This window comes from Pholcus phalangioides, unplaced genomic scaffold (assembly GCF_987345545.1).
Source record: "Pholcus phalangioides strain wild (caught in Gottingen) unplaced genomic scaffold, Ppha-v1.0 ptg000024l_1, whole genome shotgun sequence".
In the NCBI taxonomy this organism is placed as follows: Eukaryota; Metazoa; Arthropoda; class Arachnida; order Araneae; family Pholcidae; genus Pholcus; species Pholcus phalangioides.
This window is the reverse complement of record NW_028301616.1, coordinates 7671370-7685890: the sequence shown is the minus strand read 5'-3', so window position 1 is coordinate 7685890 and position 14521 is coordinate 7671370. Positions and strand designations below refer to the sequence as shown.

The following is a 14521-nucleotide window of genomic DNA, read 5'->3' as shown; positions in this document are numbered from 1 at the left end:
TATCAAATATATTTCCTGACTTTCCCCCAAATATGCTACATTAGGCTCCAGGTATTAGGCTCTCATACCTTATCAGGTAGGCCAATGCATTAAGGTGGCATAACCCTGCATAATAGTGAACTGAAAATGTACCATGTTTCTTAAGATAGGTGCATGACAGTTGAGGAAAAAATTATTAAATATATTTGTGAGCTTAATGTATCTGCTGCATAGCCCCTATGCTGGGACCTTTTTGGCCGGCCCCTCAAAAGAGAATTTATAGAATGAAAAAACAAAAAAATGATGAGAATCTTCCTGTGCCCGTCATCAGGGGGCAATGATCCACTGCATGTTTTCAGGGCAAAAATTAAACCTTAGTATACAGCATTCCTTGGCCAATCTATAGTATGGGAATAAATATCATAGTTTTCAGGGAAAGGATTAACTGGTGGTAGATGGCAACACTACGCATACCAAGCATGACACAGAAACAGTCAGGTATCACTACATGTACATGCATATTCCAACATGTACCAATTCGTTAGAGGTTCCGGAGAACGAATATGGATGAAGTACACGCATGGTTTAGTAGTAGCAGGGAAAGGGTTAATCACCAGGGGAAGAGAAAAAATAGTCCTCTAATTATTTCATAAAATTTAACATAGGCACAAGAAGTCTCAAATTGTTTTAAAAACATAAGCACTACTATAGATAAGGCCAACTATGGGATAATTATTGTTCTCTCATTTACTAAAAACATTTGTTTGAAAAAACTTGCAAAAGTTCTCAAAATTAATAATGAATGATTTAAATGCCATCTCATTAAATGATATCTTATATATGAATTTCTTATAATAAGGTTAATAATCAATGCCTTGAAGACTGCATTTTCTATGAAACACAAATTAATGTAAGTGCAGCATTAGTGTAAGCAGTGCAATTTCCCAAAATCATGTTTTTAAAAATGAAAGCTGCCACAGATAAGCCAAGATACAGATCAGGAAAGTCATTCTCATTAAAAAGAAAAAAACATCAAAGTGGACAATGATGGCTTGGGGGTAAAAAAGATGTTGAATGTCAAAACATCTCAATTTAAACACAGGGTTTCCCAGCAAAATTTGTTTGATCATTTCCCCAACTTTCTCTGACCAAAACTCTGGGGAAAAAAAAATTCAAAATATTAGCCTTCCAAATTTTTAATATTTATTTTTTTTCGTGTTTTTTTTCCTCTTCACAGAACTTCCTTTACTTTTGTAATATTTAAAATTTTCAGACAATTCTTGACTATATTTAATTTCCCTGACATTCCAAGTCATCGGAAACCCTGAAATACTACCATTCATTATACGATTCAAATAAATTTTACACAAAGCTTGTTAACCCCATTCCTTTCTCATATTGAGAATAACATCTAAATTTCCAGAAATACAGCTTTGAAAATTAATTTTTTTTTTTAGCTCTTGTGGCTAATTTGAAACTGCTGCCTGAATGAATGAAAGCCAGAACTTTGCCACTGAACTTATCCCGTTGCTGAAGAATCTGCTGCTTTGCATTCAATAACTTTTTTTCCGACACATTTTAACTTCAAGGGTTCTAATGAAATTTTTTATACAATTTGAATAAAGTTAAACATAAAAAAAATTAGTTTTATTCAACTTTTAGAATTATTTTATGTTTGAATGACAATTACATGGATCTTACAAAGACACAGCGCTTCTATGAAAACTTACGGAAGAATCAGGGCCTTATTCATCAGAAATTACTATATTTCAGATTGTATCAAGACTTTGAGACCAGTCTATTACGAATGTGCTCAGTAGTTTGTCACAAAGAGAATAACATAAATTAGTTGGAAGTAAACATATAAGAATTACATTCCTTTATATATATATATAAAATGTTATATATGAACAAAAATGAGACTTGCTAAAACAATGTCCACATCGCAAGTTTTGTGATTTGTCTCTTCCATTTAGTCATTTTTACCCTGCCAACTCGTAATACTGTGAACGGATGAAAATGTTTACAAAACTGGCATCAGAAAATATTAGTTACCTTAATAACCCTTACATTCCTCATTTAAAAGAAATTTAGGAAACATAATACCTCAGATTTTTGAATAAGATAGTTATGACAACTTTCTAGAGAGATACAGGAAAAACCACCCCCAATTTATGGATGGATCGTTTATTACACCTCTTATGTACATATTTATCCTCTGCCTGTAACTCTTTTTTGCCAACTGTGTATTAACTAAAATTTACGTGCAATGCCAAAGGATAGTGTAAAAAGCTGTAGCTGAATTAAACTTTTTTTTCTTCAAATTCTGACAAACAGCAAACATCAAATTAACTAAACATTAAATTAAGTTGTGCCTGAATTTCTAAGGCTCCTGAAATTAGTTCTTATGCTAACAGCATCTTCACACGTTATAGAATAGACCTATAATGAGACTGCTATGTTTTGTAACCTCAAGGTTATAATACAAAAAAGGTCAATTTTACATTTAAAAAGAAACAAATACAATTCAACAACATTTAAATAATTTCCTCATTCACCTCGAAGATCAACAATTTTTGGTTTCAAAAACCAATCATATTAAAATGGAGCAAAAACTTTTTGTCTCAGTAACAGTTTAACGTATCATTTAAAATGAAAAAGCACAATATTAGGCAGAACATTTCACAGATACTAAGGATGGAAACCTTTGGAATTTAAAATAAAAGAATCTTTGTACTAGATTGATAGGCCAACCACGATTACAGTAACATGCTACTAGTAGTAACCACACACATTACTGAAAATGCAGAACCAAGATATCAACACCCAAATTTGCTACTTAAGTGACTACAACATTAATTCCCAAGTTTTCAATCAGAAAACACACATTTCTATATGCGCAGTACACTTCGTATTAAAGCAACCCAGCAAGAAAAAAAAACAAACAAAACACAATAACAAAGAAGTATATAATACTCAGTATAGCTATTTTGCCTTGCGCTTAACCCTATTTCGAGAAATTTTAGATGTTTTGGTATTCGGAACCACAGACAAGTTGCAATAAGAATCATCAAGATCTTTTTCCTGTTTGATATTAAGAAGAGTGCTCGCTGGTAAAATACAGTCTTTCTGCTGATCTTCACACTTGGACAATTCTTGGGGACCATCCAGATAGTTAAGCAAGTCTGGCTCGTTTATAAATTCTTCTAGGTCTATACTTTGCATTGAAGAAGGGAGCTGAACTAATTCATTTCCTGGATAAGGAAATGAACAAAATGATGATGATGATAATAATAATAATAATAAACAATTATTCACTTCAAATCAAAACCATTACTCCACATAATTCACACATAACATACTTTCAGTCAAAGATGAAAGCCATTTGTGTCCAATTTTGGAATATTATAGTATAAGAGAAATTAATAGTACTGTTTCAGTACTAAGTAAATTAAATAAAAACCAAAGTTCGAGACTCAAAATATAAGAACTTTTCATGCTTTGTTACATAACCACTTTCAATTTGTTCCTAGGCATAAAAGAAAAGTCTGGCAGGCACTATGGTTTTGTGGACACCAGTACTGCCTTACAATGCTAAATATCATACAATTTCATTGCTGGTGCATCTAATATGAGAAATATATAGAACCATAACACCAATCTTCTTCCTGAATTAACTAAACATTTGGTGGAGAGCAATAATAAATGTTCAGCTCTACCAAGATGCACTGAAAAAATGTCTTAATCCTCTATGTGGTCTAATATATATATAAATATGTTACGATATAAAAGTGAAGCCTTTATAATGGCTGGTTATGCCAAAAGCATGAAGAGTATTGTAGTTCGCCCTTTGGCATAATGTTAAGTGGAATGTCTCCTGTAAATAAAATGTGATGATGAAGGACTTGAGTTTCCTTGTGTGATTAGTGTCTTTCATTTAACCAGTCAACTGTCCAATGAATTTCTCCGAGCATTACCCGTAGTGCCCACTTTTTTTTTGAAGATGCGCGTGCTTTTTCCCTTTTTTTTCTTTTCTTGGAATTTTGAAATATTAAAATATTTTTTTATAGCATGTTTTTTTATAGCTCGAATGTGTCAAGACATAATATACAAATACAAATATACAAATACAAATACAACGCCACAACAGGCAAATTGCCCAACGAGGTGGCTGACTTAAGAACATCATGGATCCCCGAGCCCCTACCTACTACTGCTACACCACACATGCACCCCCCCCCCCCCGCGAAACCCCCCAACGAATCGGTACATGCGGGAATGTGCGTGTACGTGTAGTGCAACCTGACGTAAAGTTTGTTTCTGTGTAATGCTTACCCAAAAGTGGGGAGGGCGGTCATAATGTCCTGTGACTAAAAGAAATGCTGTTGATGGATTTATGTGGAACCATAGTAGTTGAACCTTTGCTAAAATTATATATATATATATATATATATATATATATATATAAGTTGGTGCTCGAAAATTTTTTGTATCAGCATGTATCAGAAGCCACTAGGGGTACTGCTATTTTGGATTTAGTTCTTACTAGTTCTGAGGATCTAGTTGAACATGTTTCGGTGGGGGAAGAGTTTTCTTCCAGTGATCATCGTATCGTCAGATTTCACTGTAACTTTTCCTCGGGTAAGGTTGATAACAAAAGACTGGTTCCTTGTTTTCGGAGAACTAACTTTGACGTTTTGCGAAGAAGGTTAGCGGAAGTTTTCAAAGACCGGTTGGAATCAGTAGGGGTGGTAAGTCAATGGGAAGAATTTAGTACGAAGCTGTCCTCTGTTTTGCACGACGTTATACCCTTTGTTCGAAAAAAGCGTGTTTGTACATCACACCCTCTATGGTTCACGGATAGCGTGCGGAACCTTTATCTTGAAAAGAAAAGAGCATTCAGAGAGTATAAAAGTGGACGAGGTGACCTATCATTGTTTACTGATAAAAGAAGACTGTTGAAGAAAGCGATAAGGGATAGTAAAAAGCAAGTTGAATCTAGGTTGGCAGATAACATTGGCTCTGACCCAAAATCATTTTTTCGATACGTCAATAATGGATGTAAGGGGACAGTTGGCCCCCTCTCGATAGGAGGCTCAAAAGTAGAGAGCAATGTAGGCATGTGTAGTGCTTTCAATGACTTTTTCGCGTCGGTTTTTAATGGAGATAATGATATTCGATATACGGGTGTTGCATGGGGTAATAAAACGCTCAACGATATTCAAGTGGAAGACGTGGAGGTCCTAAATCTTCTAAGAAATGTATGTGCAAGCAAAGCACCAGGACCAGATGATATCTATCCCAGGGTTCTCAGGGAAGGTGCTAATGAATTGTTGGGGCCAGTCGCACAGATATACAGGAGTAGTGTTGCTGAGGGTATCGTCCCGAGAGATTGGAAACTGGCTAACGTTGTTCCGATATTTAAGAAGGGTAGTAGAGAAGTGGTGTCTAATTATCGTCCAGTGAGTTTGACGAGCTCCCTCTCGAAAATTTTGGAAATTATCATCAAAAGGCAGTTTGTGAAGTGGATAGACGAGAATAATGTATTGTCGGATAATCAGCATGGGTTCAGGAAGGGGAAGTCATGTGTAACTAACCTCCTTTGCTTCTATGATTACGTGACTAAGGCTTTGGGTAAGAGCAAAAATGTCGACGTTGTTTACCTTGATTTCCAGAAGGCATTCAATCGGGTCCAACATGGCAAACTCTTGAAGCGTTTACACGAGATTGGAATAGGGGGCAACTTGCTGAATTGGATAGAATCGTGGTTAAGAGATAGGTCGCAACGAGTTATGGTGAACGGGGAATTCTCTGGTTGGACAGACGTCACAAGTGGAGTTCCTCAGGGAAGTGTCCTTGGCCCCATACTTTTTTCACTTTTTATCGACAAACTCGATCAGGGTATCGATGGAATTACTAGCAAATTCGCAGATGATGTGAAGCTAATGGGGGTAATCGGAAATGAAAGCGATAGGGAGTTGCTCCAGACCAACTTAAACAAGATTGCAGCATGGGCAAATGAATGGAGCATGACGTTTAGCGTAGATAAGTGCATGGTCGCTCATTTTGGTTCGAACAACCCACGGTTCTCTTACGAGTTGAATGGTGTCACTATCCCGGATGCAACTAGAGTCACCGATTTGGGAATTCTCATTGACGAGCGACTTAAGTTTTCTGAACATTGTTCAGCGGTTGTCAAAAAAGCGAATAGAATGCTTGGTCTCATTTTCAAAAAGGTCTCTTCGCATTCTCCTAAAGTCATTCTTCCGCTTTTTCGAGGCTTAGTTCGTCCTGGAATGGAGTATGCTGTAAGGTTTTGGAGACCATACCTACAGAGGGACATAGACTTGGTTGAAGGGGTGCAGAGAAGAGCTACGCGTGTCCTTATTGGCACACAGGGCTTGAGTTATGAAGAAAGACTTCATTTTTTGAATATGTTTACATTGGATGAACGCAGGTGTCGAGGAGATATGATCGAAGTGTTCAAAATTTTCAATGGGATGGATAGGATGGACCATGAACTTTTAGTACACCGCCAATCGACTGCTTTTACAAGGGGACACCAGTATCGATTGGTGAGGGACAATGCAAGGTTATGGTGTTGCAGGGAATTTTTCTCCAATAGGGTTGTTAATAAATGGAATAGCTTACCCCCGGAGGTAGTAAATTGTAACACAATTGACACGTTTAAAAAGAAATACGATAAACATGTTGGGGTAAATCGAGAAGCTATCCATTCTTAGAATAAGACAACCATAAGTATTCTTTATGGGCATTGTATAATATTTTATCATGTGTATATATTGTTTGTAATTTGTGTTGATTGCATTTTTAATTGGGTTGCTGTATTTTTGAAACATATGACAACCATATTTTTATGGGCATCTTTTTATCAGCCACCTCGTTGGGCATTTTGCCTGTTGTGGCGTTGTATTTGTATTTGTATATATATATATATATGAGTAATAAAACAGATGCATCTTCGCAAGGGAGTTGGAAATTGAAACAAAAACGATGGGGATGCAGCTTTGCAAAGCATGACGAAGATAATAGTAATAATAATCTCAGACCTTGAAACATAATTGTCAACTCCATCTAGTGATGAGATAATAAAGTAGAAGGATGGCGTACAGAGATGGCAGCACATGTATGACAAATTATTTCGTCATATCTGTGAAAAAGACCGAAAAGTCTTCGTGTCGGCAAATGCCGTCGTAGGCAACACCATTACTTATATCAGCAACGGCAAATGCCGTCTTAACCACTTGACTGGTGAAAAAGGCCGAAAAAAGTCTGCGCGTCAGCAAATGCCGTCGTAGGCACCAACATTACGTATGGCAGCGACGGCAAACACTGTCGTAACCACTTGACTGGTTAAGCGATGTATCTAGTCCACCCACCCCATTGTTTTGCAACAAAATATACCGATTATTCCAATTTCTTTTCTCAATTTTTTCGGTATTTCAGACAGTACATCTCTTAATGTTTAGTACAAAATATACATCTCTATAACTAGAATATTTTATCTATAAAGAATTGATTCCTTTTTAGGTGTCATTTTTTGAGAGCTGCTAAAATGTTATTTGTTCAGAGATTTATAAATCCCATCAAATTGACGGAATTGGAAATAAAATTCAAGGTAACAACTCTATTCACCTTCGTCTCTACAAAAATGAAATCTTGCTTAGCAAAAATATCCTCTCTACTTGTTTATGTGAGACATGTTGGAAACTGGTTGTTACATAGAGACAATGATTGGAAAAAAATTTCATTTGCCTTTACTAGGACTTGAACCATAGCCCTCTCACAATCCTGGCGAGTTTGCTACCACTAAGCACTCACACGAGAAATTTCTTCCTAGAAGTGTGTATATATATGCTGAATGGTCAATGCACGGTGACAGCAATAAGCTAATAGCAAAAATAAGCTGAATAGTTGCTCTCACTATCTAATGTAATGATATGTTGAATAGTTCATGCTTTATAACAAAAACCTCATACAACAATTTTTTTAAATGACTTTTCTACAGTTTTAGATTGAGAACATCATATCTCACCTATTAGTTTTTGAAGAAAAAAAAAAAAATCAGCAATGATCTCTATAGAGAAAAAAATGAACCTTTTTTGTGTGTTATTCAATGGGATGTCCCATCATTTTTTTGCTCTTCCTGTAAAGTTGGGAATTTGATATACAAGGTTTTCAGTACAAGGTGATGATATATATGCCATATATATATGCTAAATTAAGGGTGTAAATAAATCTCAAAGCATGAGCCTTAAAAATGAAAATTCTTTAGTTAACTAAAAAAAACCTCACCTATAACATTGCTGTCTGCATCTTTCAAAAACTGGGTGTGATCATCCTATACACGTAAAAATTCAATATTTTAGTACAATAGCTAAGAGATGTTACATCTATATTATAACAACTATAAAGCACTTGCTTTGAAAAAAAATGGTTAGAAGGTTGCAAAAGATATAAGTACCATAGATTCAATGATCTGGCCATTCGTTAATCCCACCCATCAAGTAATTCAGTGTTTTTAGGTGGGTTTTCTTTGAGCATAGAAGAGAAAAACATGTCACTGTATGTCTGTGTGAGCAGAAGTTTATATTACTTAAGTGGACTGTTTTCAATTGACTGTCAGTAATCTGGTGCTTTCGATAATTTGGCACAACCCGGTCTGATATGTGCCAGATTAGTGAGTCTACTATACAATTTTAAATTTACTGCCTTTTGCTAATTTCAATTATTGCTCATTAAAAAGTTGATTAGGAATGTACAGTGAAAAGTAAGGGAGCGATAAATACATGGGACAAAAACTACAGGAAAAGGGGTTAGCTCTACTAGTCCTAAAACAAGCGTGCCCACTTTTTACATCAAATAAATTATAATTATTACCTCAGCCATAGGTGCCAGAACCTGAGAGCTGAGGAAATTTCAGCCCCCCCCCCTCCAATAAATTTTGTGAGGGGGCAAAAATTCATGAATATACAATGGAATGCATCATTCTGCCTCCTGCGTATGGGCTTGAGTCAGGTATATATATACGCAGACAAATATAGATTTTCAGCCATCTGAATGTTTTCATGCCAGCGCCTCTGACCTCAGCGAATATTGTTTAAAAAGCATATCTATATCTTTCTATATATTCTATATCTCTTCTAAGAAACTTACCAAAGCCAACTGATTTGCAAGAATTGTGTTGTTAGGTCCATCATCTGTGCTAAATAGCTGAAAAAATACAGGAAAAAAATATAATTATTACTGGCGAATGCAAAATTATAAAACTGATCTAGTATAATAATCTCAGTGCAGTATATACTTTTAAATTTCTCTTCTGTTTTGATATTTTGGTGATAGATTTGTGCCGCATTTTTAGTAATTTCATTTGTAAGCCATTTCACTGAAGTTAAAATTAATTTTTACTTCAACGATATGTATACAGCACAGTTATCACATTCTATCAATTTGAAAAGACCACTATATGGGGTAGAGGAAATACAATTTTAAGAATGAAGTGCTAGACTACTACTATTAAACTGCACGCACACCTCGTCACATTCCTCTGCAGAACTTCTAACAAATCGGTACCTGCTGAAATGCGTGGAACTGCTGCATACTTGTAAATAAACTTACGTGAAGTTTATTTTTTATGTAATGCTTGATATAGAACTGCCACCTATTTTTATAGCTCTACGAGTGAAGTATGAGGACTGAAAATTTGTACCATTATAGTCCTGTTGCTCTGTATGGTAAGACTTTTCAACGGGGAGATTGGCTCACATTTTCAGCCTACTATTACTGGGGTGAAGGTAGAGTTCGAATCTAGGGCCTCGCACAAAGTGTGTTCCTCAATACGACCACTCTACCATTGGATCGGCTGAGGTGTTAGATGAATAATGAAGGATTCTTAAATCATGCATAATACCGTTCAAGGTGTCTTATTTTCTAGTTGATTTTATTTTTGAGCTGATCGCCAGTGCAACATGTAAAACATTATTTTTCGCTTAATTTAAAGCTTGCAAAGTTCCAAAATGGTTGTTAGAAATGGCTGTGCTCAGGAGGCAAAATGATGCAAGTCACTTTTCTCAAAAAAATTAAATTGCTCACATTCTGGAGTCTCGCTTGAGAGACTTCCAAAATTTTAGAAGGTTTGCAAAATTTTGTCTTCCTCTTTCAGTTTATGAGAAAACAATGGAGGCAAATTGTAATAAGTAGAAAAGCCACAGAATTACATTTTGGCAGAATATTGTTCACAAATTTGTCATCACGAAATTTTGAAAAAGGGACTTACAACATTATGTCATATGAGCATAGACTTACGAAATAGGAAATTGTTGGTCTTTTGGAAGTCGCTGAGAAAAAAACAAAGCTGGAACCAGAACACTAAAAACTATTATTACTAGTAACTGATGAAAATTTGAAGGAAAAAAAGTATTTATATTCACCCCAAGTAATGTTGAAAAATCAGCACCATACATCTGGTCACCAAGAAAACACCTTAATCGCTCCAGATCTTCTTCAACACCAATAAGATGATTTGAAATCATATTCCTGGAAGCAAAATGACACAGTTCAAAGAAATGCTAAAGTTATTTAGATTTATACCTATGTACAGGTTTACTGTACATAAACTCTCTTTTGCAGACACTAGTGGAACGAAGAAATTTGTCAGTAAAAGACGGGGTGACCGTTAATCAGGGCTTTCAAATACATACTTTTATTATACAAAGGGAAATTATTATTTGGCCTTAAAAGACGGAGGTTACTGCATTTGAAGGGGGTTACTGTATGACTGGCAGTTTCTGTATGCACACACACATATGTATGTTATCTATAAAAATCTATAATTTTAAACCAATCTTCATCAGATTTTGCAACCTTTGAAAACCAAACACACCCTGCTTCCCATCTCATTGAGATATCGAAGCGTTCCTGGAGGATGGGTGTATCTGGAAATTTTATTAAATATCTTCAGAATAAAAACATTACATACAGTTTGCACATATAAATTCACATATAATCAATCTTCGTCAATGGACGCATCATAATATACAGAGGGAGAAATTAAAAATCAACAGTAAAATCTACATCATAATCTTCTTAAAGTTCTTGATTCCATCCGAAGATGAACATTCTGGCGTCCATGCGCTCTAAACAGCGTCCCTTGACACTGTGGTCATAGATTTGTTGAGGTACATTCTTGAAGAGTCCGTCGGTTCGTAAAATCTCACAGATAATTGTCTCTGGATTAAAATCTTAATTTACAAGTTGATTAGATATTCGTCAGTACGAAATGTCGATAGGCGCAACGTCGTATACACTACATGGAACTCGGATCTAGAGATAGGCTACTTTTAAAATTCATCAGAGCTGGACAAATGTTTGAAATGGGCAAATAAACCAGTCTGGCAACAATTGTTCATAGACCTTGACAATCACTTGTTAAGGCTAACTGAATGTTTATATTGGTTATCATGGTTCCTAACAATGTGCTACAGACATGTTTATTCCTTTATAATGGTTTGTCACTTTTCTAATGCTGCCAAAATACGAAACAAAACCTGGGTAGCACTGGGTATAACAGCTAGTTATACATAAAACTTGTATTGCTTACAATTTCAATATCACAATAAGAATACTCTTCATAACTTGTATATTCTTCTTTAAATTGAGCACAAACTCTGATCTACTGCTAAATGCAATTTACTATTAAATAATTTGATCCCGAAGACCACCTAAGAATGCAATCTCAGAATGTCTACCTGACAGTCTGAGCACGGATCTAGTGTTGTGCATGAATTTCAATGCCATCATCTATTTTTCAAACAATGAGTGAAATGTGATGATTGAATATTTGTACCGTTGTAGGTCTGTTGTTTTCTATGGCAAGACTTTTGAACAGGGAGACCGGCTCGCATTCACACCACAAAATTAAGAACCACAGGAAACAGATTTCAGCTGACCAGCCACTGCCTCACCAATGGGGTTCAAATCCAGGACCTCGCGATGCGAGTCCATCACCAATGATTACACGAGAGCACAGTGACTCCATAGCTTACACAGAGGATATATGATTACAAAAAAAAAAAAAAGACATTTATTTGAATCTAAGCACTCAGGCTACCTTGTTTCTTGACCATCAAACTGTATGCTTTCCTCAGTACAGTAGAACCACAATTATCCACTACAATACCAAAATTGACCAGTCACATATATATTTTATTGGAGCAGCATAGTGCATGATGAGTGAGGAAATTAGTCGAAATGGTGAAAATACTTTTGCACAATTATTAGTTATAGTTACCTTTATGTGCATAGAAAATTATTTATTTATATAGTAAATTAAAATACAATTGACGCCGTTTATCAGAATGATAAATAATATTATGATTCGGGTATTGTTATAACTTTTGCAAGGAATGGAATAGACCAATATCGTAATGTGTATGGGGGGGGGGGGGGATCTGTATAGTTATCAGGACTTCGGATAAAATTTTATTAAAATTTTTTTCGTTGAAAGTCTTTTCAAGTGCATTCTGCAGCTAAGGCAATCAAACTTACTTTCGCCCCTGTAAGTTATTATCAGGGCTGCAAGACAAGAAAGTGTGTACTCTCCTCCCTCCCTTGTAGACAAATATTTCCACACTTAATATCATAATCAGTTTATAGTATTTGCTGTGATCCCGATACGGGTTGAGCTGCTTTTTCAATGGCCTGCCTATAATGAAGGCAAATGTACAAAAAAAAAAAATTTTTTTTTTTTCAGTTCTTGATCAGTTTCTTTCAGTTGATCACATTCAAATTTATTTTTCCAAGTTTTTTTCAAGGAATCTGTGAACCATATTGTGTACATTAAGAAAATATTGTAATTCATGATAAACATCTGACAGTTCCATTAGAATGGATGGAACAAAAGTTTGATGGAAATAAAAAGAGGTCTCGTTTTAGAGTAGGGGGGGGGGGGGAAGGAAATGATCAAACAATTCGCAACCAATTATGTGGGAATGAAAAACAGTTGTCTATTTTTACCAATACACATTTACCATTGCTATGTTTGACCATATGGAATGTATGGTCACAGTTTTTGCAAATGGGACTTTTTCAGATATACAGTAAAGCAGTGATCCCCAACATGGGCATTAACGTCCCCTGGGGGGCAATGGAATATTTCAGGTGGGGTGGTAGAAGCTACGGGTATAGCATAGAATCCTATGGGTTGGATTGCGTTGGGGGGCGGTGGGAGAAAAACATTTCTGAGAAGGGGGGGGGCGATGTAAAAAAGGTTGGGAAACTATGCAGTAGAGCATTGAAAGAATTTCTGAATTCTTATCTGAAATAATCTGGGACTGGGGGGGGGGGGGGTGTGTTCGGATAAATGATTTTACAAATAACTGATTATTTAATGAAAAAAAATTGTACAAGTGCCATACAAGCAATATGAAATAAAGAAACAGTGATATTAAACACAAAACTATATATTTTGTATCACACATCGTACAAAAAACAGAACTAGCCTGTACCCCTGACTAGCCTAGTTTGACAAGTTCAAAATGGCCATTAAAGTAGACTGCAGTTTAGGAAAAGAAGTCCAAAATTTTCTTTTGCTTCAGAGCTGACTATCAGGCACTATTAACTTCTACATAGCACACAAAATTTGAATTTGCAGACTGGAATGCTTTCAGTTAACCGATGGTTCGGTTGATTGGTATTAGGATAATCGATATGCTCTACTATAGTTGTCATTTGGGTATTGCTACCAGCAATGCAGAGTCCCAATGTGATCACATTAGGCGGTGCAGACTGCAGCTGTAATTACCAGACTTCTGATTCTCACAATTTTGGGATATTTATTTTTCAACAATGGATTCTGTTATCCGAGCTTTCTCTCTAGATGCATTACATCACATCCACCCTGTCAGAGACATTTAGGCATTGCCATCATAACGCATGGTACCAAGAGTCTCAACAGAAGAGGGGCCCTCACAAAAATGAGAAATGGTTGAAATTTTCTAGAACCTACCAGGTAAGGTCTCAGAAGAACCACTTGGCCTAGGGGCACATGATGTTCTTAAGACAGCCTTGCATTTAGGCGATATCATGCCTCTTTAAAAGGCTTATATTTTATATAGCATTGACGATTCCAAATATTATTTAAAGTTGATTTCTGAATAGCACACTTTCCCTACATTCATTATTTTATACTTGCTGAAAATCAGAAGAAAGTCTGCTTCATTAAGAAAAGATATGGCATTTAAGAGTGGTTTAGTTATTTTTACTATGTACCGCTGTTGAATTTAATGTGCACACAGATTGATAGAATCAATTTGTGAGGTGCTCAGAGAAAGTTAGATTCCAAATCTAGAACATTAAGATCATCATTGGCATTCAAAGGACAAAAGAATTAATAAAAAAGTAGTATTAATTCTGTTCTCTCTTATGGCCTTTGGGTTGTGTGGTGCTGCAACATATTGCAGTGGTTATCAATGTGTGCATCACAGCTCCTAGGGGCATCACCAACCTCTGTCAGTGGTGTCGT

The 14521-nt window shown here is 35.8% G+C and overlaps 1 protein-coding gene across 2 annotated transcripts in view; it reads right to left on the bottom strand.

The window, feature by feature from the left end:
- Positions 1–1205: 1205 nt before the first annotated feature.
- Positions 1206–14521, bottom strand: part of LOC149068658 (uncharacterized) — a 38232-nt gene continuing 24916 nt past the window's right edge. The window contains exons 8-11 of one of the 2 annotated variants that reach the window (XM_089251259.1): positions 10431–10536; positions 9157–9213; positions 8296–8341; positions 1206–3233 (exon numbers count right to left, since the gene is read on the bottom strand). In XM_089251259.1, the coding sequence (XP_089107385.1) occupies positions 2965–3233; positions 8296–8341; positions 9157–9213; positions 10431–10536 (478 nt within the window). In that variant the 3' untranslated portion in view covers positions 1206–2964. The remainder of the gene's footprint in view (positions 3234–8295; positions 8342–9156; positions 9214–10430; positions 10537–14521) is intronic. The other variant, XM_089251260.1, reaches the window with a different exon arrangement.